The sequence below is a fragment of the Primulina eburnea genome, chromosome 14, assembly GCF_022965805.1.
Source record: "Primulina eburnea isolate SZY01 chromosome 14, ASM2296580v1, whole genome shotgun sequence".
NCBI classification, from domain to species: Eukaryota; Viridiplantae; Streptophyta; class Magnoliopsida; order Lamiales; family Gesneriaceae; genus Primulina; species Primulina eburnea.
The window spans coordinates 30,368,440-30,393,311 of NC_133114.1; the positions used below are offsets into that span (position 1 = coordinate 30,368,440).

Consider the following 24,872-nt stretch of genomic DNA (forward strand, 5'->3'; position numbering starts at 1 on the left):
GAAATCAATTTCTCGATTATACAATCAAGAAAATTAGACTTGATAATGCTGGTGAATTTACTTCCCAGACTTTCAATGATTATTGTATGTCTATGGGAATCATTGTTGAGCATCCTGTTGCTCATGTACATACACAGAATGGATTGGCTGAATCATTGATTAAACGTCTGCAAATGATTGTTAGACCAATGATTATGAAAACAAAACTCCCTATTTCTATATGGGGACATGCAATTTTACATGCCGCTGCATTAATTCGCATCAGACCAAGTGCATATCGTAAATACTCCCCAATACAACTTGCATTTGGTAAAGAACCAGACATTTCTCATCTGAGAATTTTTGGATGTATGGTATATGTACCTATTGCACCACCGCAACGAAAGAAAATGGGACCTCAAAGAAAGGTTGGAATTTATATCGGTTATGATAGTCCATCAATCATTCGATATCTTGAACCTCAGACAGGAGACGTGTTCACAGCACGTTTTGCTGATTGTCATTTTAATGAGGAAATCTTCCCAATGTTAGGGGGAGAACAGAAACATACCGAAAAGGAAATTACGTGGTATGTATCATCATTGTTACATATGGATCCAAGAACAAAACAATGTGAAAAGGATGTACAGCAGATTGTGCACTTGCAAAGAATAGCAAATCAAATTACCAGATGCATTTGCAGACACAAAAGGGGTAACTAAATCATATATACATGCTGCAAATGCCCCTGCTCGAATTGAAATTCCAAAGAAACAAATGGAAGATACTCATGATGTCATTAAACGCCTGAAGCGTGGAAGGCCAGTCGGTTCCAAGGATAAAAATCCTCGTAAAAGAAAATTCATAGAGAAACACGATGATCACAAAATAAAGAATGATGTTTCTGAAGAAACACATGATGATCACAAAATAGAGAATGATGTTCCTGAAGAAACACATGATGATGAAAATGTTCTGTCAGAACCACAAACTGACGAGAATCATGAAATCTCTATCAATTACATTAATACTGGAAAAATATGGAACCGAAAAGATATAGAAAAAATTGATGATATATTTTCTTATAATGTGGCAATCGACATCATAAATGATAACGAAGATCATGAACCAAAATCTTTTGGTGAATGTAAAAATCGGCAGGATTGGATAAAATGGAAAGATGCCATCCAGGTTGAATTGGATTCGCTAAATAAACGTAATGTTTTTGGACCTATAGTCCTTACACCTGAAGGTGTAAAACCTGTTGGATACAAATGGGTTTTTATTCGAAAGCGAAATGAGAAAAATGAAATAGTAAGATATAAAGCTCGACTTGTTGCACAAGGTTTTTCTCAAAGGCCTGGAATTGATTATGAAGAAACGTATTCTCCTGTGATGGATGCAATTACGTTTCGGTATTTGATTAGCTTGGCGGTATCTGAAAATTTAGAAATGCATCTTATGGATGTTGTTACAGCTTACTTATATGGATCACTTGATAGTAATATATATATGAAAATCCCTGAAGGATTTAAGATGCCTGAAGCACAAAGTTCAAAACCCAGAGAATGTTATTCTGTGAAATTACAAAGATCATTATATGGGTTAAAGCAATCCGGCCGAATGTGGTATAATCGGCTAAGTGATCACTTGATGAAGAAGGGATATGTAAATAATTCAATATGCCCTTGTGTTTTCATTAAGAAAACAACATCCGGATGCGTAATTATTGCTGTATATGTTGACGATTTAAACATCATTGGAACGAGTAAGGAAATTCAAGAAGTTGTGTCATACTTGAAGGAAGAATTTGAAATGAAGGATCTTGGAAAAACCAAGTATTGTCTGGGTTTGCAAATTGAACAAAAAGAATGTGGAATGTTTGTTCACCAGACAAATTATACAGAAAAGATCCTTAAACGTTTTAATATGGATAAATCAAATCCTTTAAGTATTCCAATGATTGTTAGATCATTAAACATAGAAAAGGATCCATTCCGTCCATGTGAAGATGATGAAGATATTCTTGGTCCAGAAGTACCATATCTAAGTGCCATCGGTGCCCTTATGTACCTTACAAATTGTACAAGGCCTGATATATCTTTTGCCGTGAATCTGTTGGCAAGATTTAGCACATATCCAACAAAGAGACACTGGAATGGAATTAAACATATATTCCGTTATCTACGAGGAACGACAGACTTGGGACTTTTGTATTCAAAAGATGCTAATCCAAGTATAATTGGTTATGCTGATGCTGGATACTTATCTGATCCACACAAGGCACGTTCCCAAACTGGATATGTATTTACTCGTGGAGGCACTGCAATTTCTTGGCGTTCACAGAAACAAACACTAGTAACAACTTCATCAAATCATGCCGAGATTATTGCACTACATGAAGCAAGCCGTGAATGTGTGTGGTTAAAATCAATGACCCAACATATCCAAATCTCATGCGGATTATCATTCGACGAGAAACCTGTGATACTATATGAAGATAATGCTGCATGTGTTGCTCAAATGAAAGAAGGATACATAAAAAGCGACAGAACTAAACATATTCCTCCTAAGTTCTTCGCATTCACCAAGGAGCTTGAGAAGAATAAATGTATTGATGTTCGTCACATTCGATCAAGTGAAAACTCATCAGATCTCTTCACAAAGGCACTTCCTACGTCAATATTCAGAAAGCACATATATAATATTGGGATGCGCAATCTACGAAATTTGTGAAGAACTGTTCATGTCAACATCAGGGGGAGTTTACGTGACTGCACTCTTTTTCCCTTACTATGGTTTTTATCCCAATGGGTTTTTCCAAGTAAGGTTTTTAACGAGGCAGTATAAAAACACGTAATGAAGACAATCATTATGATCATCATCACAAGGGGGAGTGTTGAAAATATAATATTAAAATATGTATGTTGAATGTTGAAAATTAGGTAAAATTAGGTGTTGAATATTGAAAATTAGTGTGTGATGATGTATGTAATGATGTAATTTATTTTGGAATATTTGTATATGAAACTCTATAAATAGAGCACTCATTTGTGAATGAAATAACAATTGAGTTGAGAGAAAAATATTATAAAGTGTGTAGTTTGATAATTTTGAGAATTTGAGATTTTTACTTTTTACCGTAAATTTTTACTTTTTCACAACACATTTCACAACTTTTCAAACAAATAATAATTCCCTTAACGAGAAGGAATGATGTTCTATACCACGTGTACGTAAAAAACCACGGAAATAATAATAATAATTATTATTATTATTATTATAATTTATAAACAAATTTTATGGTTGAAATTAAAACTTCATTGGCTGAATAATAATTCACAAAAAATCAAATGATATAATCTCATGATTCAATTTTATGATACATATCTCAAATTTAAAATTTTATTTCTTATAAACCAAATCGACTCGTCTGATAAATATATATATCCGTGAAAATGTTTTACGAGATAACTACTCATAATTTTTAGTAGTATTATTTTGCACATTGACTGATATTTTTTGTATATGATAATCGATATGAACCTTTTGTCAATGCATCTCTTTCTTGTTCTCAAAACCATCAATTCTTATAGCTTATGTTATGTTTCACATATGAAATGTATTGTTTTCTTTTGTTTTTTTTTTCCAATTAAATAATATTTAGCAAACTCTGTATTTTGGATTATACACCATTTATTATCTATCACCAAATATTAAATTTAATAAACTAGAGCAATATTTTAATATAAAATAAAATAATTTTGCAGCGTGACTTCAAAATTTTTTCAAATTTTGAAATATAAAAAATAGAACTACGGAATTACTCACATTTGAATAAATTTCTGGCACATCTATTATTATCATAACTATTAGGTCTTTTGTAAGACGATCTCACGAATTTTTATCTGTGAGATGGGTCAACCTTATCGATATTTACGATAAGAAGTAATACTTTTAGAATAAAAAGTAATATTTTTTCATGGATAACTCAAATAAGAGATCTGTCTCACAAAATACGATCCGTGAGACCGTCTCACAAAATTTTTTGTCTGATAATTCATTTACTTTTTAAAAAAATTCAAATTTACGAAATATTTATTTATTTATCCTTATCTGTATTTTTTAACATTTAAATAATCAAAATGCTCAAAATAAATAAAAAAATTACAAAAAATCATAAACAGTTTGTTATTCTAATAAAAATCATTTATGAAAATATAAAGCTTGATTATCAAATCAAGATTTTACATAAAATTAATTAACAGAGAAGAATCCGAACGAGATGAAACCGAGATGGGATTTACGGAATAGGGATAGCAAGCTTTTAAAATTTGCCCAAGTCCGCGAGATGAAGTTATAAATGAAGAAGACGACGTCTGGGGTCAAAGTGAATAGCAGCACCAGGATTCAATGCATTCCCCAGTCTAATCTATTCCAAGATATAAAATTTGTAATTTTGCTCTGATTTTTTTATCATCTCTTTGATTCCTCCTACAAACTAGTAACAGAATTTACACGCACGAAGCACTCCCTGAAATTTCGTGATCACTGCAATCTTGAGATTGTATTCAAGAACAACTCAAAACCCACCATTCTTAGAGCCTGTTTTTTTTTTTCCCCAATCGAAACAGCTCTATATCTTCCTCTCTTCGAGATCTCTCTACCCGTACACAATATACGGGGGACACGCATACAAGGTGGATGCTGTATTAACCAACGTATGACAATAAATAAATAGAAAGCATCAAGGTTCGGCTTTTTCTTAGGCTTGTATGGTTTTAGCTGATGATTGCGTGTTCTTCGTTTTGTTGCTGATGTACTTGTCGTGTTTCGTTATAGAGCGTATTCACCCTCACTTTAATGGTTAATGTTTTGATGCGATTTCTTGTTGTAACCGATGTCTTTTTTTCTCCCTTTATTTTTGGGATTCTGGGTCGATTAGATCGTAAATTGAGTGATCTAAACGACGATTTGGGATTTGGGCCTTGTCGTAGATATAATTTTTCTGGTTGCTGTTGTCCGTTGTGTCGGTACTCGGGCTAACTTTTCAAGATTTATACTGTGTTTTGGAATTGAGATTTGGGTTTTTATCATCGAGTTCTATTGAACATTGAGATAATACAGCTGTGTTTTTTTCGTTAAAGTAGTCCTGATTGGCCGTAATCATTTTCAGTTTCGATTCTATTGATGCAGTGTTCATGTCTTTTCTGCTTAATTCATCGGCCGCACGCACAGCAGTATAATATTTTATGAGGAATGATTTTTGCTATATTTTATTCACGTTGGGGGGCAGCATGATGTTTATTTGTAATATAATAGTGCAGAACTGTTTAATTTGTTGTTTTTAAATCATTTTCAGGTTGTTTAAAAAATCTTTCTTAAATGTATCAAATAATTTAGTATTCAACAATGACTAAATCTGTTTATCTTTTTTTTTTTTTTTGTATTTAGATTCCTTTTCTCGTAAAACGATTCTTGGTTCCGATCAAAGAATTCCTTGATTCATGTTTGAGCACTTGGTGCCACAATAGGGATCAACAACCTACCATTAAAAAGCACTTTTTGTGTTCAAGTCTTTTGAACGAATATAGCAGATATCAGGATTCAGCTGTGATGAGAATTTATTGTTAGATTTCATTATCATAAGCTTTAGCAATGGGGTACATGAATATGGAGAAGAAGTGGGTGTTCCCTCTTGTTATAAGCTCATTGGTATTCATTTTGCTTCTTGCGACCTCCTTCAATATGGGGCTTGTCTCCTCTTTGAACTCAATCAATTCGGTTTTTTCGATATTCCCTTCTCGATTTATGACCAATCAAAGCAACCCTTATTTTGCTGAAGCGAAGCTTAATCAAGCTCCACCCCCTCCAGCTCTTCCTTCTGTTCCAAAGTTTGCTTATTTAATATCTGGTTCTAAAGGCGATTTGGAGAAACTTTGGAGGACTCTTCATTCTTTATATCATCCATGGAACTATTATGTTGTTCATCTTGATCTTGAGTCTCCTCCAGAGGAGAGATTGGAGCTCCAGTCAAGGGTAGAAAACCATACCCTTTTTACCAACGTTGGGAATGTTTTTATGAACACCAAAGCGAATATGGTTACTTATAGAGGCCCCACCATGGTTGCTAGTACTCTTCATGCATGTGCTATTCTTTTGAAGAGACATAAAGATTGGGACTGGTTTATCAATCTCAGTGCTTCAGATTATCCTTTGGTGACTCAAGATGGTGAGTTTTTCAGTTCTTCCTGTGATGTTACAAGGATGTTGTGATTCACATCTTTCTTGCAAGAATTTCTTGAAATGTGACTAATTTGTCAACCTCGCAGATCTTCTCCACACATTTTCCAAATTGAAAAGAGACCTTAATTTTGTCGAACACACGAGCAATTTAGGCTGGAAAGCGTAAGTTTTCTCTTCTATGTGTTGAGTTGGATTGTTTGGTATCGAGAAGATAAGGCCACAGAAACTTAGTAACGTAAAATGGCTTTGTTGCAGAAGCCAAAGGGCAATGCCGTTGATCGTTGATCCAGGACTCTACCAGAAAACAAAGTCCGACATATTTTGGGTTTCACCCAGGAGAAATTTACCAACAGCATTTAAACTGTTTACTGGTTAGTTCTTGCATCTACTTTCTCAAACTTGGTGAAATATTAAATACGACATTTCTTAATTATTAACGGATAAAAATCCGTGCACTTACGAATTCTGTGATGCGGAGTTTAATAGCCATTTGCAGGCTCAGCTTGGACGATCTTATCACGAGCATTTGTCGAATACTGTATATGGGGTTGGGATAACCTTCCCAGAACTCTGCTCATGTATTACTCAAACTTTGTTTCCTCCCCGGAGGGCTATTTTCAGACAGTCATCTGCAACGCCCCCGAATTTGCTTCAACTGTCGTGAACCATGACATGCACTATATTTCTTGGGATAATCCGCCCAAACAACACCCCCACAGTCTGTCCCTCAACGACACTTCAAAAATTTATGCTAGTAATGCTGCCTTCGCACGTAAATTCGAAAGGGATTCTCCCATCTTGGAGAAAATCGACAGAGAACTGCTGAGGCGAAAAAATGGAAGCATTACGCCTGGTGGCTGGTGCGCAGGAAAACCACGGTGTACTAAGGTTGGAAATGTAACGAAGCTTAGACCGGGTCCTGGTGCTGGAAGGCTTGGAAGGCTTTTAGGTGAACTGGTTTTGTCGCCAAGATTTAGTCAGAACCAGTGCAGATAGATTTTTTGTATCATTCTTGCTCCTGGAAATTATAGAGCGAAAATACTTTAGTTATTTGGGTAGCTCGAATAATGCTTTATCTTACACACACACACCACTTGGCCACTTTTTTGTAGGTTCTAATATGATATTGCACAATATTATTTATGAAATTCGATTTTCCAACTTTCTCAGCATATGGTTTATATTTCAAGATGGTCATTCTCACATTTTCATAAAAATAAAAACTACAAAGCCGGCAAATAAATTAGTCTTTTAAGTGAAGATCAAGAACCATGTGTAGCAGAATATACAAGGAAAAATCAATATATATTCCCGTACCTAAAGCTATCCTTCCTAATCTTTATATATACACATTCAGTCAAAAATATGAATCTCACTCTCCATGTTAAAGTCACGTCCATTACAAAAACTACAGCAAAATTTCTATCTCTTAATGCACCCATCACTCCTGCATCAACTATTCAGAGTGGATTGTGGAAGTTTTCCCGAGTAGTTCAGGTAGTCAAGCCATCTCCAGAAGCTTAATATTTCCCATAGAATTTGCAGCGACTAACGTGGAGGACTGGCTGCGCCAACATACAGAAGAAATAAACTGTGTGGTATCATCCACTTCCTCACCGGAAAGTGGGTCCGTGCTATTAAATCTGTATGCTAGCGACGGCATAGGAAATGCTTTGTGATAAACAAAAACCTGCATGGATATAAACAAATTAGAGAGAAGAAAGACAATGTAACTTGAGTTCGTAATTCACAGAAAAGGAATTGAGACTTGAGAGGTGGTGGTTCAGGGTCGTGATGAATAAAGCATGTCTTTCCCAAATAACCATGTCGCTTGCACATCTTCCTCTTAAATTTCTTCTGCCAAACTGCGGCGAGAGAAAGAAACAAATGTAGAAACTTCTTTTCCAGACCATCTACACTGAATTTGCTAGGCCTAGCAGTTTTTTAAGCGACATGACCAATAATATAATGGATTTAAAAAAAAAAATTAACGATTCGTATAATGGATTCCAATCCAACTAAATATCCCAACCATCTTTTTCATGGAATCTAATTTCTTCGAGGAAGAGCTTGGAATCACACATTTATAATCCAGTTATCTTTCTTTTAGCACTCCATGCCACTGAACCCCTCTCTTGTCTCGGACAAGCCTTTCATCTATTATAAGGTCATTAAAAACCATGGATTTGAGTCAACCCGTGTGACCGATGGTCAGCCAATTACCAATAATCTAATCATCATTCCTATGCCCACTTCAAACCAATGGCCTCAATCCAGTATCCTTTCTTAACTTCTTTTATCCCACTCCCACTGATGTAAGCTAGTACTATCCCAATTACCCTACATGACATCTTTCGGTTCGGTTGATAGGACGATAATGAAATAATGATAGATTTCTAACACCTCTTCATCCTATGTTTTGTTTAATAATTTATCGTTCTATTTTTTCCTTATCCTATAAATTCAAATGATTTATCTTTCAATAAATAATCACTTATCGTCCTATTAACCGAAACCAACCGATCTCAAACTTGTTGAGTGAAATTAAAATTAAGCTATAGAGGAATATTAATATATTATACGACATACATCACTGTTTACTTGTAACAGCGTGTACATGGAGCCCTATGCATGATAAGTGACTTCTTTGAGTCCTCTAATTTGTTTTATCTCATTTTGAACCAAGAAGATCCTAAAGATCTGGGCCTCACTAGTCACCACCACATGTAACTGCTCCCATCTCAACCACACCCGAAGGAATTAACAACGCATCAATGTTACCTACATGATTCTTTCTTGAATCATTGTCACTTTATTTTCTTGTTTCGATTACAACTTAGAGAAGTCTATTACAAGCAAGAGTAACACTCTTGAACGGAGAATTATCAGGCAGCAGTTAACTAGAAAAAACTATTTAGAAAAGCATATATGTAGGTATTAAAAATTAAAAGACGAAGAGCATATTGTATAGCAAGTATCGAAGAGCAGATTGTGTAGCATCAATATACAGCGTGACGTTAGATACCTCATTTGTTTCTGAGCCAGTTGCAATGTAGCCTTCAGATACAGACAAACCAACAAAATTCTGAAAAATGGATGATCTATCATCAGTATCAAACACTATCAAACATTTTAATCTTGTTAACTGCAATATCTGGGCATTAGAATTGGGTGGGGAAATATAGAAGACATTCTGAATCGACAACAAAGTAATGCAACTTGAACCTGACTACTGTCACAGAAATTGTATGTAGTAATCATGCAGGTCGAATAATGGTCCGTTCTTTAAGGTATTACCATAAAAAGAATAACAAGAAACAGCATACCTTTACATTAAGGTGGCCAGTGAATGACTGCAGAGGACAATCGATAACTCTTGCTCTGTTCATGGACAAATCCCAGAGCTTTAGTGTGTTATCCGTGGATGCAGACACAAGAGTTGTTGAATCTATGAACTTCACGTAACTCACTGTTTTATTATGCCCAATTAGAGTGCAAAGGGGCATTTTTGAGTTACGAATATCATAGTAATATATCCTATGATCTGCAGAACCAAATGCAAGGGAGCGACCAGAGTCTGTGGGAAATTGAACACAGCAGACATTGGCCTTTGTCTTAATGGTACCGACACTTGCTCCCTGCAGTGGCAATTGAAGCAAGAAAATTAACATGTTACATTTCTAGAATTTACTTCATGCAGCAATGATAACTAGATGCTTTGGTACATTTAGTTTCAAAGCTGACATCCACCAATTGCAAAAATAGAATTGCCTGATTGATATTCCAGAGCTTAACGGTACCATCATCGCTCCCGCTAGCCAGCATGGTTGGATCAGCCACTGAAAAGTCTACAGACCACACACGACGCTCGTGTTCTCTCATTTCCATGAAAATTTGGTTTCTCATGGCATCCCACACCTGAAAATATATCCTGAGAGACTTGATCACAACATGATTGATCACTGGAAGAGAAAGAGAAATAGATTTACATATTTAATATCAAACTTACCTGCACCACCCCTTCAAAGTTACTTGAAGCAATCTGACTTTTAATGTAGCCATTCCAACATATGCTGCTGAGCTTCGATATACTTGCCATTTCGACCACAGGATAGTGAATATCACGGTCTTCGTTTAAGATAGAATTGTATTCAAAAACTTTTATCTTCTTGTTTACGCCAGCAGTCGCAAGAAACTCCCCATCACGGTCAAAACTAAGGGAGCATACGAGGTTGGAGGAATTTAAGAGATCCCCTTGCTTTAAGTTTGCTTTAACTCTGAGCTTGCTAAAAGATAAATACTTGTATAGCCCTTCAAGAAATGTGTTTATCCACCTACTTTGCTTCTGTTTATTGTACCTTTCTTTTGATGATGTATTACTGATGGAACTTCTTTCAGTTGCCGAAATAGATCCTCTACCATCACTATCGACAGGAAAATGTCCAGCCAATGATCTGCCTGTTGGTTTCACATCCATGCGTCTCGTTAAAAAGTAAGCTGATTCCAGTTTCCTAATATTAGTCATCAATCTAGAATTTTTGGAGAGAACGTTTCCCTGATATCCAGAAGGCATCTCTAGCTTTTGATGGTCATCTGCACGATAGGAAGTTTCACCTGGTTTGCTGTCACAACGGCCCTGCCTAATTCGCTTTCTAGAACCTGAACTACCGGAATCATCAGCACCAGTAACGTTAATTGACTGGCAGCCTGAGGTGGCATTCTTGGCCAACTCTGACCTTTGGCCTCCTTTTATTCTAAGAGCTGTCTGCAGATTGGAGACTTCTTCTATGTCAGAAGACATAATGGATATTGTCTCGTTCAATCTATCTGCCGTATCCTGCTTCCTTCGTTGCAGTAGCAGAAGAAACTCCAGCAACAACTCCTGCTCTTCTATCTTCTCTCGAAGGTTTATAGCAGCTTCTCGTTCTTCTATATCATCTCTTGGTGCATTCAAAAATTCACTTTGCAGCAACTCACTGCAAACAGAGAGAGTATCACGGCTGTAAAACACAACTTATAAATAGAACACACATCTGCGAGACAAATCTACCAAGAAGAGTGCTAGTGGAGAGTTTGGTAAAGATGGGACCATCTGATGTAGGAAGAAATATGCTATAGAAATCACATTTGATCTTAGAAATTATAAACATAATGTACGACAACGTTTAGTAAAGATGGGACCATCTGATGTAGGAAGAAACGAGCTATAGAAATCACACTTAAATCATATAAATTAGAAAGTTTTTAATGTACGACAACTTAAATTAACAGTCTGGTGACTATTATATCCACCCATTTATATTTTTTCTGTGAAAATAGAATGCATTTATTTGTCTGCAGGTAATTGCATATCAAATATCAAATAAAATAAAATATATAATCAGTTTCAACAAAGCGCACGTTCAAGCTTTCATATTTTCAAACAACTCAAACATGCACAAATTCTCAAAAGTTGAAAAAACTGCTATTTTCCATCAATAAATCAATTTTAGCACTCTGCGAATAGTACTCTCAAGGCAAGCAATTTACGAGGATTAGTAGAGCCACTTTGGATAAAGAAGCTCATTCTAGAACGACTCCTTATCTTAATAAAATGGCCTTTTTAAAAAAAAAACGCAGCATCCGGTGGGTCTTCGTCTTTAAACTTACACTTGAAAATGCCAAAAGCTAGAAGATAGAAAGCTGTGACTTTTTGGTTTTTGCTCTAACATCACTTCAAAAAAAAATCAAAAAAAGCCCTTTTCATTAGTAATATAAAACTGTTTATTATTTATTATTCAAAAAATAAATACTTAAAAAGTCGCGTTGTCCAAGACTTCAAGTACTTTGTTAACCCAAGAGCTTCTGTATATAAACTTCCCAATATCTACAAGAATTCCAAAAAACTTGCAATTAACTCAACCAAAAATACATTATCAAAGAATAATGTGCGCCTGGTTGAAAAAGAATATAAGAAACCTTTTTTGTATGAAAGGGAAAAATGTTGCAGGAATAAATGAGACCAAATAGTAATTGGAAATAAAACTTGAAGCTTCAACAGGTTGGGAATGCCACGACAAAAACCCACCCTATTTTTGGTCTGCTACTTGGCTCTGGATGTAGTAACCGTAAGCAAAATGAAGCTACTTTAGGCCACTTGAGAAGTAACTGAGGAGGGAGGACCCGGTGTCTCAGGCTTGCCATAGTTGTGGCTTTCTCTTCCACTGAATTAAAAGGGCAAAATAACTAGCTCACAAGTAAAAAAAATCTATATCAGTACCGTGCTAGAATAAAAATGTCATCACGCTAGATATAACTCATAAAAGATCAACATCAAGAAAACCAGGAAGATGGTGATAAGCATCGGAAACGCAAACTTGTACAAGTTCATTACATAAAGAATGCCTACCACTGACCTCAAAGAGTAAGACACCAATTTGATAAATATCGGAAGCACAGGAACTATTACTGTCGCCAACCTCTTCTGGACTGCTGTACCAACTGGATTCTTTGAGCAATATTTGTTTCATCGGAAAAGAATTTTTTTTATCACCTGTTCGTTCATTACCAATGGCTTCCGAGGCTTGCAAAGCTTGACCTGATATTGATTGCAAGCAACTGGCATCCGAATTCATCTGGGAAGTGGGATTCACAACATCAGTCGGGGCCCCTGAATCATGTATGCCTAACTGACTTCTTGATTGGGGGTGTGAGTGTAAATCATGGGATGATGGTGCGGAACCCTTGAACTCAGCTGTTTGACCGTTTTCTCCGTAGTCCATCGAGTCAGCACCTGAATCCGAGCAAGAAGCAGATTCAATAAAAGAGACGCGATTAAGTGAAGACATGACAAAGCACGAGGGGCGGACATTGTGAACAACAATTCCCTGCGAATGTGCCAGGTTCACAATATCTACAATTTGAGAAAATATGTGAATGCATTCAAGAGCATCCACCGTCCTTTCTGGATCATCCAACCATTGTCTCAGACTAACATCATTGCATTCCAAGTGCCGAACAGGACCTCCAGCTGCGTCACCATCCTCGGCTGCTGCAGCTTGAGTTTTGTTGCTGATATAGGGCCACAGGGTTCGTTCACTCCCTTTTCTCACTAATACTAATCCAGATTCATGGGATGCATTGCCTCCCGACGATCTGACAGTGCTTGCTCGAAGACTTCTGGGATTTCTATCCAGTAACGATGAAGAGTTTAAACCCCTAGAATTATCAGACCTTTGCCAATTTGACTCGGACGTGCCTTCCATAATTATCCACCTATAAGTATACCTGCGTGAATCCCATCGCATACACAAACGATATAGCACGATAATACTATCCACAAACTTTTTACAAGTTGTCTCACCACCAAAACCTCCATTTTGATCAAGTGCACGTCATAGCCCCGAAATACCAAAGCTGAGATTATGTCTAAACATGTACTTGCCTCTTCATTAAATAACTCATTCAAACGAGAATATAGCAGCACATCTCAAAGATCACCATCAGATAATGTTCCCTCAAGCAAATTCACCAATTAAGGGGAAAATGGGGACTCGGATAACCCGTAAAAGTTCTAAAAGCAATATGAGAAAAGGGAAGAAAGGGTAAGCTAGTTGGAGCAAGCAAACAAACAAATAAGAACCACACAAATTGATAAATCTTAACTTTTTTCCTCAAAGCTCAACAGGAGTAAGAGAACGGTGTGCTCTTTTTCCCTCTAGCAAGTACCAGAGCCTCATGTTTGCTCCCCATAGTAAGAAAGAAACAAAAAAAGGTGCCAAAAAAACACAGGTCTGATGATCCTGTATTAATGAATGCATACAATGTCAAAAAAAAGAGCCTCGTTATACCCTTTTTTTTTATTGGAAACCCTAAAGCCACATTCCACCCTTCCTCTAATTCCAATCTCTCCGGTACAACAATGTCCATGGCAACGTGGACAATCCTCATCCTCAAGCTGCAATCCCCATTTCAAGATCAAAAGTGGCAACATGTAGATATTAAATTTTAAAATCATTTTAGTTTATGTGGTCCACAGTATCTTCAATTCCCAACAACAACAACAACAGTCTCAGAAATAAAGCACAATAAAAAAACGATATTATATTATTAATTTTGTACGGCTATGTTAAATACATAGACTGGGTTAACCTAATCTGATGACGTAAAGTGCATAAAAAGAAGCAAAATTACTCTCTTAGGAAAACCCGTTATTAAAAAATTCAGGACGGATTGTTATGTCGTCAACAAATCCCATTATTTAATGGTGGAAAATGCTGAACTTACTCGTCGTCAGAATCACCTCCCGGATAACCCTCAAGCCTCTGATAAACCCTAATCCACGGACTTCACCAACACTACGGCGGAAGCGTGGTACGATCGACCTCTATTATAAGCTTCCAACCTGCGAATGTAAGAGGGGAAAACCATCTTACTGAAATCGCATGCGGTGTTAAGTGCTGATACTGTAGATATTTTATATACGGGGGATTTAATTCTCCACTTGTCGATAGTTCGGCATTTGGAGAGATGCCGCCATAGCCGATTCTGCCCAAGGGCACCAAAAATCTAAAGATTAGACAGATCGAGTTCGAGATTTCGTAAACCGCCTTTTTACTAGACAGAGGGTAAAATCTTCTTGGGATCGCTCATCGGTTACTTCTATTGAATTTCAAGTTGAGGCTTTTTATTTCGATTAAATCGTGGAAGTTTAATTTCTTGTTCATAGTTCATACATAAATAGCATAGTTAGGAACGTGTTCCTGATCTTCAGTGAACAATTACCAAAGTTAAATATTAGGAAACATAAGCTATACCAGCTCATGTTTTCAACAGCTCCGAACGTTTACACAAGAGACTATGTAATACTAAAACTTAAAATTCATGATAAGCTTTACAAGAATACTCCATACAGATAAAAAAAAAAAAAAAGACTGCCAAATAGAATCAAGAAAACGGAGGGATTTCCCATTGAACTCTAAAACCAGAGGGGAACTGGCCACAACCTACCTTCTGCAGCACAGTACAGTTACACCCCTATTTATACAACAATTTCCTCCCTCACATTTTCCAAAAGAACAAAAAATAATAAACTAATTATTAAGATTCACCCATCATTTTTGGTGACATCTTTCCTTCTTTCATGGTTTCCAATTGAATTTGCTTGTTCAACGACCAGAAACAAATAATGAATTTGTTGATAGCTGGTTTCTGTCAGCCTGCAGTTTTCTCATCCTCGCCTTGTCCAATCGAGCTCGTCGTACAGCTTCTTGAATTTGCCGGTCGTTATCTTTCAACATCTGATCCACTTTGCCTGACGGAACCAGAAGTGGTCCCGAGTAGTGAATTTTGTTTCCCTTCGAACCATAACCAAGCTGGAGAGAGATCAGCAAGAAAGAAATATGATGACTACGACAGCAGCGCTAATAGCTATGCCACATAACGTAAACGTAACATGAGTACTTACAAGTGCAGGATTGTTGTTAGTTCTTTCGTCTTCTTGCTGCTGAGAGTTGGCACTCGGATTATTCTTCTGGACTTGACTCATTGCAGAACTTGAAACCTCTTTGTATGATCCAGGAAACCTGGCTATAAGTTTTGGAACTTCATGCTGAGACAAAGATTTATCCCTACGCTCTTCAGACAACATGCTCCTCCTTGCAGCAACTAAACCAGACATGGCTGTTAACTCAGCCACGCCCAGGTTTTTAGGAGCATCTTCCAAGTTCTTTCCAGCCTTCGCCCAGGCAGCTCGATTAACCAACGGCCCGGAATGGGAAGCTCTCTTGTGGACATTTCCGTGAGGCTCGCTGTTTTCTTCATCCACAGATTGGGATGGTCTTGGTGGTTCGATAGGAAAACCAGATGCAGCTTCTTCAAAATGAGAGCTGAACATCTCACTCCTGCTCTTGGGGTTCGACTGACCTTGCCTTTTCTGCATCCAAAAAACACATTAATATTGGAGGTAATTGAGATTAAAGTCTACACAGTGTTTACGCAGTTTCACAAGGATCGGATTCAAGAACATGCTGTCTGATAGTCAAACACATGAAAGGAGCAAGAGTGATAGACCAAATAAAACAATAAAACTTGAAAAGGTGAAAGAAATGCAGCAGGAATCATGAACAGCCACATTTTACTACTACCCTTCATTGAAATATATTTTCAATCTCCTGTAAAAAAACTAGTATACATCTAAATATTGTTGTTTTCTGCATTTAGTTCGAGACAAAAGTGATCATCATAATGCCTTCAGAAGAACAAATTTTGATGCAGAAACATTGTAAATTCAAGTTTGATCTTAAAAACGCTTTCTTCTCCGATAGAATAAAGACTGAATTTACATCTATTATATTTGCTCAAGTTCAAGACATCTTTTCCTTACTAGAAAATTAATTAAATGCAAGAATATTACACCCATCATTGAGTTCTACAACCAGCGTAAAAAATAGGAAATAAGTTTGACAGGTCGTATAGTTAGTTACCTGCATTGATGAGACTAACTCAGCATTAGCATCAGGGGCAGGTACTGCGCGAGATTCTCTCGGTCCTCTCTTTTCTAGGTCATATCTATGACCTTTGTTCCCAGCCGCTATTTGTCTACATGTTCCACACATTTACGAGACATTCAATAACCTATTTGGATTTCTCTAACTGAAAAATGGACAGTAACTTCCAAGATGGAACAACTACCTTCTTGTTTCTTCATCTCGAACTTTAGCATCAAACTCTTTGCTAGGAGGGTACTTCGGTAAACTTGAAGGATCACAAGGATATGGTCTTGCCGTAAAGAACTACGAGAAGAGTTACAAACATGTAAGGATTCTTAAACAATCAGTTCACGTTGATTATTCCAATATGAGACCTTAAAATTTAATACATAGAAAATGTTACCTCATTCTTCAAAGCAGAGGCAGCAGATCCACGATCTGCTGGATCTATGGACAGCAAGATCTCTATGAGTGCTAATGCCGGTGCAGGGAAATCTTTGAATGTTTCAGTAACATGACGATTGTAAGGTTGTTGGGGCTTGAAAATTGTTGCATGGGGCAACTTTGATTTTCTCCAATACTCCTCTAAGGGTGACCCGCAGAGTTTAAAAATTTTATGCAACTGCTCAACCTGAAAAACCAAATTTGTGAATTCCATCCTTGCATTTCAAATTACCTTAAAAATATATTATACATCTGTAGTCCTTCAAAAGAACTTCATCGCCTCGTGACTGTTGAAAGAGAAAAACTGCGACAATAATGTACCTCTGTTCTTCCTGGCATGATAGGCTTGCCAGCATATAATTCAGCAAGTATGCATCCAGTACTCCATAAATCTACAGCAGTACCATAATGTGTAGCTCCAAGTAGAAGCTCTGGTGGCCGATACCACAGCGTCACAACACGGCTGGTCAGTGGTTGACTTTGCCGAGGATCAAAGAAACTAGCTAAACCAAAGTCTGCAATCTTCAGGATACCATTATTGTCAATCAAAAGGTTGGAGCCTTTTATATCTCGATGAAGGATGCCGTTACTATGGCAATGGTCTAGCCCACGTAAAAGTTGTTGCATATAGCATTTAACCTGGGAAAAAGAACAAAACCGTTTGGTTCTTCAAATCTGAGATTCAAGGTTAGAACCAACGCATATTCGTATAAACACAATTCTTGAAGCAAAAGGAGAAAAATCTTTTTGTTATATCTATGCAAGTAGGAAATCAAAGAAAATATGTGCACACCTGAGGTTCGGTAAATTTGAGACCAGGGTGGGACGCGAGTCCCGCCAAATCATGCTCCATATACTCGAAAACAAGATACAAGCTGCAAGACATCCGTGATGTAACTAGACCCTCCAATTTAATTATATTTGGATGGTTAAGCCTACGCAAAATATGAATTTCCCTCGCCATAAAACGAACACTCTCGGGCTCCAGATTATCAAATCTCACTTTCTTCAAAGCAACAACCTTCCCTGCGTCAAGATCACGGGCACGATAAACATTACTGTAAGTACCCTGGCCAATCTGTAGAAAAGAAGGCCACAAAGGGGAAAAATAAGAATTAGACAGAGTAATCTTGGCAAAAGCACACATCATCAATGTACTTAGCAAAAATATAATAAATAAACAGAATGGTGGTTTACGACAGAAACATGCATAATCTTCATCACAAACATGTGGAAGATAACATAAAAAAATTTAGATTAAAGTAACATGTGGAAGAAAATATAGAAAAAAACACAGATTAAAGCAACACAATTTGCTAATTTTATTGTGATAACACAAGCATATAACCAGAAGCAGAGACTATATGGCCCAAAAGTTATTATAACTGCGCCTTGATTAGAATCCCAAAAATGCAATTGTTGTGCTCAAGTAGCTTATTAGTGGCACTATCGGTTGTCCAGGATATACGGCTAGCGTTTGAGTCACATCAGGTGAATGAGTATGAATTCTTTTTTATAAACCCACACAATTGTTGGCTCTCAATCACCCTGAGACTGTAACAGAGTTCCTAAATTCATCACATAATCATCGAATGATTATGCATTTTTGTAGTTTGGTCCAGCATTTCTAGCAAAAAGGACTCAATAATAGCATAGGTTCATATATATAATCATCTGGGAGTGACAGAAAATAGGCAAAATATGAGGCCCGTTTCAAGGGTTTTTCAACACTAAAATATGGGTTTAATAGCAGAGGTTAGCCTCACAAATTGAGGAGAATATGCAACTGTATTGCTGATAATTAACGACATCATTCCAGAATTTGAAGTTGGTGGAGACGGGAGAATATTGGTAAACCAACTCATAGGTTGAAAATAATATGCATATTAATACATTAGCTGCTAATTGAACCACTCATCACTCACTGACATAAATGCAAATTCTGATGCATCCACGCAGTTTTATTAGCCTACGCGCAACCAATGAGGTATCATAGAAGGACTTGATATTTCAAAGGCTTAATCTTTTGGTTCATTTATTATCTTGCATTCCACAAAGGTGACACTTTTTAACATTGAAACGACATATATCATCCTGATCCATGGATGGACTTGAATCTGAACCATAACATTCCTATATCATCCACTGTTTCAATCATGCCACCATAGACAAAGTCATATAAGTTGCATTTCGACATAGCCTGATACATGCAACAAACAAAATATCAAAAGCCTAACCTTATCCAATTTTTCGAAAGAGTCTGCCCTCCTAGGGACCCACCCTTTAATAGCTTCGCCAGCCACAGCAGCTAACCACGGTGGCCATCCAGCTGCTACCTCTTCCCCTTCAGTTGCTCTAGGAACCATACCCGCCCCTGGATGGTGCACAGCAGTTACACACTCGGGATTCTCTCGCTTCCTTTCCAAAGGTTCTACATACAACCTAGATGAACCATTGACTTGCTTGTCTACAAATATAAGCCCGCCCTCGTTGCTATTACTATTACTATCCAGTCTATCCTTCAACCTCAAATTCTCCTCCCTCCGAGAAGAAACAGCCCTTGGAGCCTGCAAATCCGAAGATTCCTTGCCCGGCAGCCTCTCCCTGGGACTCTCGTTACTATCGTCAATGGCATAGGGCTTACCACATATACAACCCATTCTCGCTATGTAAACCCAATTCAGCAACAACCCATACCCCAAAATCGGTGCCTTTTTACATTTTTAATCACCGCAAGAACCTTTCTTCTTCGATTGTTTCAAAACAATCAAATCCATTCAAGAAACCAACTATAAGCCAAGATTCATTACAGTTCGAGCATAGAAAGCAAATTTACCAACCCCGACACTTAATAAAGACAGTTAACTGACACCAACACTTCGAGGAACTCAAATAAAGAAGTCTACACAAGGAGCACCCAAAAACCGAAAATGTACCAAGAATGTACCCAGACGCTCGAAAAGGAAATTCAAGAAGAAAACCAAACAGGGCTCACGAATGGTGACCGAAAAGACAATGGGGACTCAATGAAAAGTTGGGTCAGCAGTGATTCATGGCTTGGCATGGGTGGATCTAGGGCATGGACTGAATTGTGTCGAGTAAGATAATAGAGTGAGAGAAGTGGAGAAGAGAGATAATAAAAGGGGTTAATCTTTCTCTCTTTCTTTATTTTTTTCTTTTAAGAATTGAAGTGCAACATGGAGTTTATAGTTCTGATTCTGATGGGAGAGCTTTAGCATTAAGTTCCACAGAGCTTGTGTTCCGTTGTAGTCACTCCCCCACCACGCCATTTTTCATGTGCGTGTGTTACACGCTCTTCCACCGGTTCCTGTTACTCTGTTAGCTATTTACGTCCAAAATTACAATAAATCCATTTTATTTAATAGTCGTTTTTATTATATATTCGTTATATAATGATATATATTAAATGTATTCATTCGGTGTAAAATGTTATAACGTGAAAATGACAACTAATGATTAACGAATGCGATATTCAAATATAGGTTTGGGTCGATTTTATTGGTAGTTTGGTTATAATTGTTTGTAATTGGTTATTTGATTGTGTTGTTGATTTATTGGTGTCCCGGATTGTTTAGTTGAAAATACATTGTGATATTTCTTCAATTCTTATTTGTTCTGATATGCATATTCGTTTTTATATTAATGTTGAAACGATTGAGTTTTAATCTAATTTTAATAATGCACTTGATACAAAAATTCTTATGAGACGGTTTCACATATCAATTTCGTGACACATCCATAAAAAAATAATTTTTTTTGTCAAACTTATTATTTTTTATCGTAAACATGTATATGATTGATTTGTCTCACAACAAAAGATTCGTGAGACCGTATCAGAGTAGACATATTATACACTTAGATACATGGCTTTTTATTTGAAAATGAATTTGGATATAATGAGTTTTTGCTTGAAAATAATGTGTTATCTGAACTTCTATATTATATTATAAAGTTTGAGATTATTATTACCACTATTTTGGTATGATCTATCACACTATAAAGCTTTTCAATTTTACTCCAACATTATAAATAAATAGATATTTTACGTTATATACTCATTGGTGTTTTTAATGTAGTTCATCAATCTTTCTCAACATTTTCTATCAGCTAATTCATGTATATTTGATAAATCACTTTTCAATATACTTAATCATTATTTGAATATAAAAAACATATTTAAAACGATTATTTGAACATTAATAAGCAAATAAACATATATTATATACTTGCAATGCAATGCGTATGTTATGTTAATAATTATTAAAACACAAAAACTCATATAAAACGGTGTTATTGGCGGATCTATGACTCAAAAATATTAAGAGTGCGTTTCATGTGAGACCGTCTCACGGATCATAATATATGAAACGGGTCAACCCTACTCATATTCACAATAAAAAATAATATTTTTTCATGGATGACCCAAATAAGATATCCGTCTCACAACTACGACCCGCGAGACTGTCTCACACAAATTTTCGCGAATTATAATTTTAAGCAACATATAATTTTCAGTCTAATTATGAATAAGATCATTCATCGCGTGATACATCGACATGTAAAACCATCTCGAAAATACTCCCAACGCGTTATAAGGATTTAGATCCCAAAGTAGCATTTTATTTCAATGTTTTCACACCAAACGTACAAAATATGACTATATAATAGTAACTGTAATGGAATGAATAAAGGATAGCCTTGATTATATGTTGCAGATGTATTTGGGAAAAAGAAAAACTAAACCATAAAAAATTACAACTTGGAGGGTTTTTTTATAAAGGTAGATGGACTCGACTTTGTTAATGGCTAGTGGCTTACGATATATTGATGGTTTAATAAGTATATATTTATATCTTACAAACTCTCGACATTTACGGTAGAAAACAATGTAAATATACTTTAAAATGCGACCACGATATTAATTTTCAATAACCAATTGTCGGTGAAAAATATTACTCATTTTGATTTAAAAAAAATTTATTACTAAAATTAATTTAATTAATTAATAGCATTTTTTGAATTTATTAAATGTGGGCTTCTCGAGTTGAATAGCATTTAGAAAACGCATGGCACTTGGGCTCCATCATTAATTGTTCCACGTTGTTTCTTATGCGAGTGAAATCGAGAATATTTAATATTTTTCTATCTTTAAATAAATTGAAGTTACCTTTTCAATTTCTAATGCAGAAAGTAGACTCACTTTGCCGGTCTCCCCCGACCACGAGTATAATTCATTTTGACCAATAATAGCATTATAAGATAGACTATGAAAAGTAAGGAGAAAGTTGAAATTTTCTACTTTTTTTTATATTTATACTTAAATTAAATTAAAATACCTTTTTTATTATTTGCCCATAAAGTGATGAGTGAGTCTCTTGTGAGACGGTTCCACGAATTTTTATCTGTGAGACTAGTCAATATTATCGATATTCACAATAAAAAGTAATACTCTTACAATAAAAAGTAATATTTTTTTATGGATGACTCAAATAAGAGATTTGTATCACAAAATACGACCAGTGAGACTGTCTCACACAAGTTTTTGCCTAAGCCAATATATCATTAATATTTTAGGTTATACAACCCATTTTTTCTCATATAAGATTAGATATATTATAAGTAGAGATAATTTATGTATTTATATTTGTGAGATGATTTGATTCGGTATATTTAAAAAAATGTTTTTTGGAAATAAATTGTTAAATTATTATTATTTTGCTTGAATGTTACTGCCCCCACCCCCTCAATTTTGCACCCACCCTACATCCAAATTGTTCAAGTATTTTAAAAATTTTAAACCACCCTCTTCCTTCTTTAATTCATGTGCCCCCCACAACAATTCCTCAAATTGTTTAATAAAAAACTAATATTTTAAAATGTCAGAGTAATAAATAAAGAAAGATGAAAAAAATTATTTAATTCTAGACCGTTTTTCCACTCATTCTTTAACTTAATTTTTTTTGTAGAGTAGTTTCATGTAAGACCGTCTCACGGATTTTAATCTGTGAAACGGGTCAACCATACTCATATTCATAATAAAAAGTGATACTCTTAGCATAGAAAATAATACTTTTCATGGATAACCCAAATAAGATATCCTTCGCACGGATACGATCCGTGAGACCGTCTCACACAAGTTTTTGCTTTTTTCTTAATTTCAGATCTCTTATCTCATGAATCACTTCATTTTTTGCATTCATGTCTTCGAACTTTTAATAACATGCTTATATTTTATCTATTGTTGATATTAATTTTACGAAAGATATTAAGTTAATAATATGTATTGAGAAAAAAATCATTCGAATGTTTAATATTGACTCAATTATTGATAAATTTGAAATTTTTAAAAAATGTAAATACTAAATAATTTAATAGATTGTGTTTATACATATATTTATATACAGAATGCAGCATCATCAACCTTTGAAAAAACACAAAAAATTACATGTCCGTCTCACGACCAAATTCAAACCGAATCATAAAAAATATTATCTTTTATATCTAAAGTATTAATTTTTATTGTAGGTATGAACCAGATCGATCCATTTCACATAAATAGATCCATAAAACCGTCTCATATAAAAGTTATTTTTTGAAAAAATAATGTATTTTTAAATCACAAGATTATTTTACCCCGTTGAATCCAAAACGTCACAAACGGATGCACGACGAGGAAATGAAGTGAACGACTTACACAACTTGGACATTTTGTCATGTGATTCTTATGAACCTTATAAATAATAATATGTATTCATGAGTCGAGACTAATTATTATTTATCTAAATATATAACATACTATTTAAAAGTCTGGGTTTGGGTGATTTATTAAATCTCCACAATAGCTTGTTACAACATATATTTCCTTTTGGGGGTGAGGATATCATTCATGCACGACATGAAGACATGGACCCTATTGTTTTCCTTTGAAAAGTTTTGGTCCAAAATTACACTGAAATAGTTAATATGTCAAGTAAGGAGAGACAAGGACCTCCTCAATCCTCAGACATAGGTGTTTAGTTCAAAAATTAGAATTTTTTTGCAATGGCCCATAAAAAAAATATCGGCTATAAATGGAACGATTTTTTTATGACAAAAATTTGTGCGAGACGATCTTACGGGTCGTATTTGTGAGACGAATCTCTTATTTGGGTCACATATGAAAAATATTACTTTTTATGCTAAAAATATTACTTTTTTATTGTGAATATGGTTAGGGTTGACCCGTCTCACAGATTATGATCCGTGAAACGGTCTCACATGAAACTCACTCTTCTTTTATACTGATGTAAGAACTCGTAATTACTGTCTTTAAGTACATATTGGATAAATTTTAAGATTAATACAATAAATGGTAAACGTTAGTTAAGTAAATTCGCATTGGAAAACTCTTTGACAAGCTCACTCCAAAATATATTGGTATAACATTTTCCATAAAAAAAAATTAGTATTTCATGGGGTTATATATTCAATAATATTTTTTTATGTATGTACTTTTGGGAAATCAACCGATAAATATAATTCTTTCAGTATAATTTTGACAATTTTTTTTTCCTAATTTTTTTTTTTACTGTCATAAAATATCAGAATATGTTAAGACAGATTAACTTTGATAACTATAATATAAAATATTAGTTAAAAGTTAAATACTAATACAATCGGTTTTCGGCATGTAAGCTTTTTAATAATATGAAATATACCATTTTACTATTTATG

The 24,872-nt window shown here is 35.4% G+C and overlaps 3 protein-coding genes across 9 annotated transcripts; 1 reads left to right on the forward strand and 2 right to left on the reverse strand.

The window, feature by feature from the left end:
* The first annotated feature begins 4,274 nt into the window (after positions 1-4,274).
* LOC140812070 (beta-glucuronosyltransferase GlcAT14A-like) lies at positions 4,275-7,371 on the forward strand. Of its 2 annotated transcripts, none has more exons than XM_073170257.1 (5): positions 4,275-4,731; positions 5,434-6,211; positions 6,312-6,387; positions 6,481-6,596; positions 6,722-7,371. In XM_073170257.1, exons 2-5 carry the CDS (start codon positions 5,638-5,640, stop codon positions 7,219-7,221), a joined length of 1,266 nt encoding a protein of 421 aa, XP_073026358.1. In that variant the 5' UTR covers positions 4,275-4,731; positions 5,434-5,637; the 3' UTR covers positions 7,222-7,371. The 2 variants fall into 2 exon arrangements, with proteins under 2 accessions (XP_073026358.1, XP_073026359.1); XM_073170258.1 differs by having other exon boundaries at positions 4,275-4,700.
* Positions 7,372-7,460: 89 nt separating this feature from the next.
* LOC140812066 (protein SPA1-RELATED 4-like) lies at positions 7,461-14,832 on the reverse strand. 6 transcript variants are annotated; one of them, XM_073170251.1, is made up of 8 exons: positions 14,491-14,832; positions 12,621-13,479; positions 12,293-12,450; positions 10,235-11,201; positions 9,970-10,143; positions 9,552-9,863; positions 9,251-9,310; positions 7,461-7,915 (listed from the first exon to the last, which is right to left on the reverse strand). In XM_073170251.1, exons 2-8 carry the CDS (start codon positions 13,467-13,469, stop codon positions 7,727-7,729), a joined length of 2,709 nt encoding a protein of 902 aa, XP_073026352.1. In that variant the 5' UTR covers positions 13,470-13,479; positions 14,491-14,832; the 3' UTR covers positions 7,461-7,726. The 6 variants fall into 6 exon arrangements, 5 of the variants coding, with proteins under 5 accessions (XP_073026352.1, XP_073026349.1, XP_073026350.1 ...); XM_073170248.1 differs by having other exon boundaries at positions 12,621-14,161; XM_073170249.1 differs by lacking the exon at positions 14,491-14,832 and having other exon boundaries at positions 9,997-10,143; positions 12,621-14,464.
* Positions 14,833-14,972: 140 nt separating this feature from the next.
* Positions 14,973-20,391, reverse strand: LOC140812067 (probable serine/threonine-protein kinase At1g54610). Its single transcript, XM_073170253.1, has 8 exons — positions 19,376-20,391; positions 17,932-18,216; positions 17,460-17,777; positions 17,098-17,325; positions 16,897-16,997; positions 16,689-16,803; positions 15,671-16,138; positions 14,973-15,578 (listed from the first exon to the last, which is right to left on the reverse strand). The coding sequence occupies exons 1-8, from the start codon at positions 19,796-19,798 to the stop codon at positions 15,372-15,374; spliced, it is 2,145 nt and encodes a 714-aa protein (XP_073026354.1). The 5' UTR covers positions 19,799-20,391; the 3' UTR covers positions 14,973-15,371.
* Positions 20,392-24,872: the final 4,481 nt, after the last annotated feature.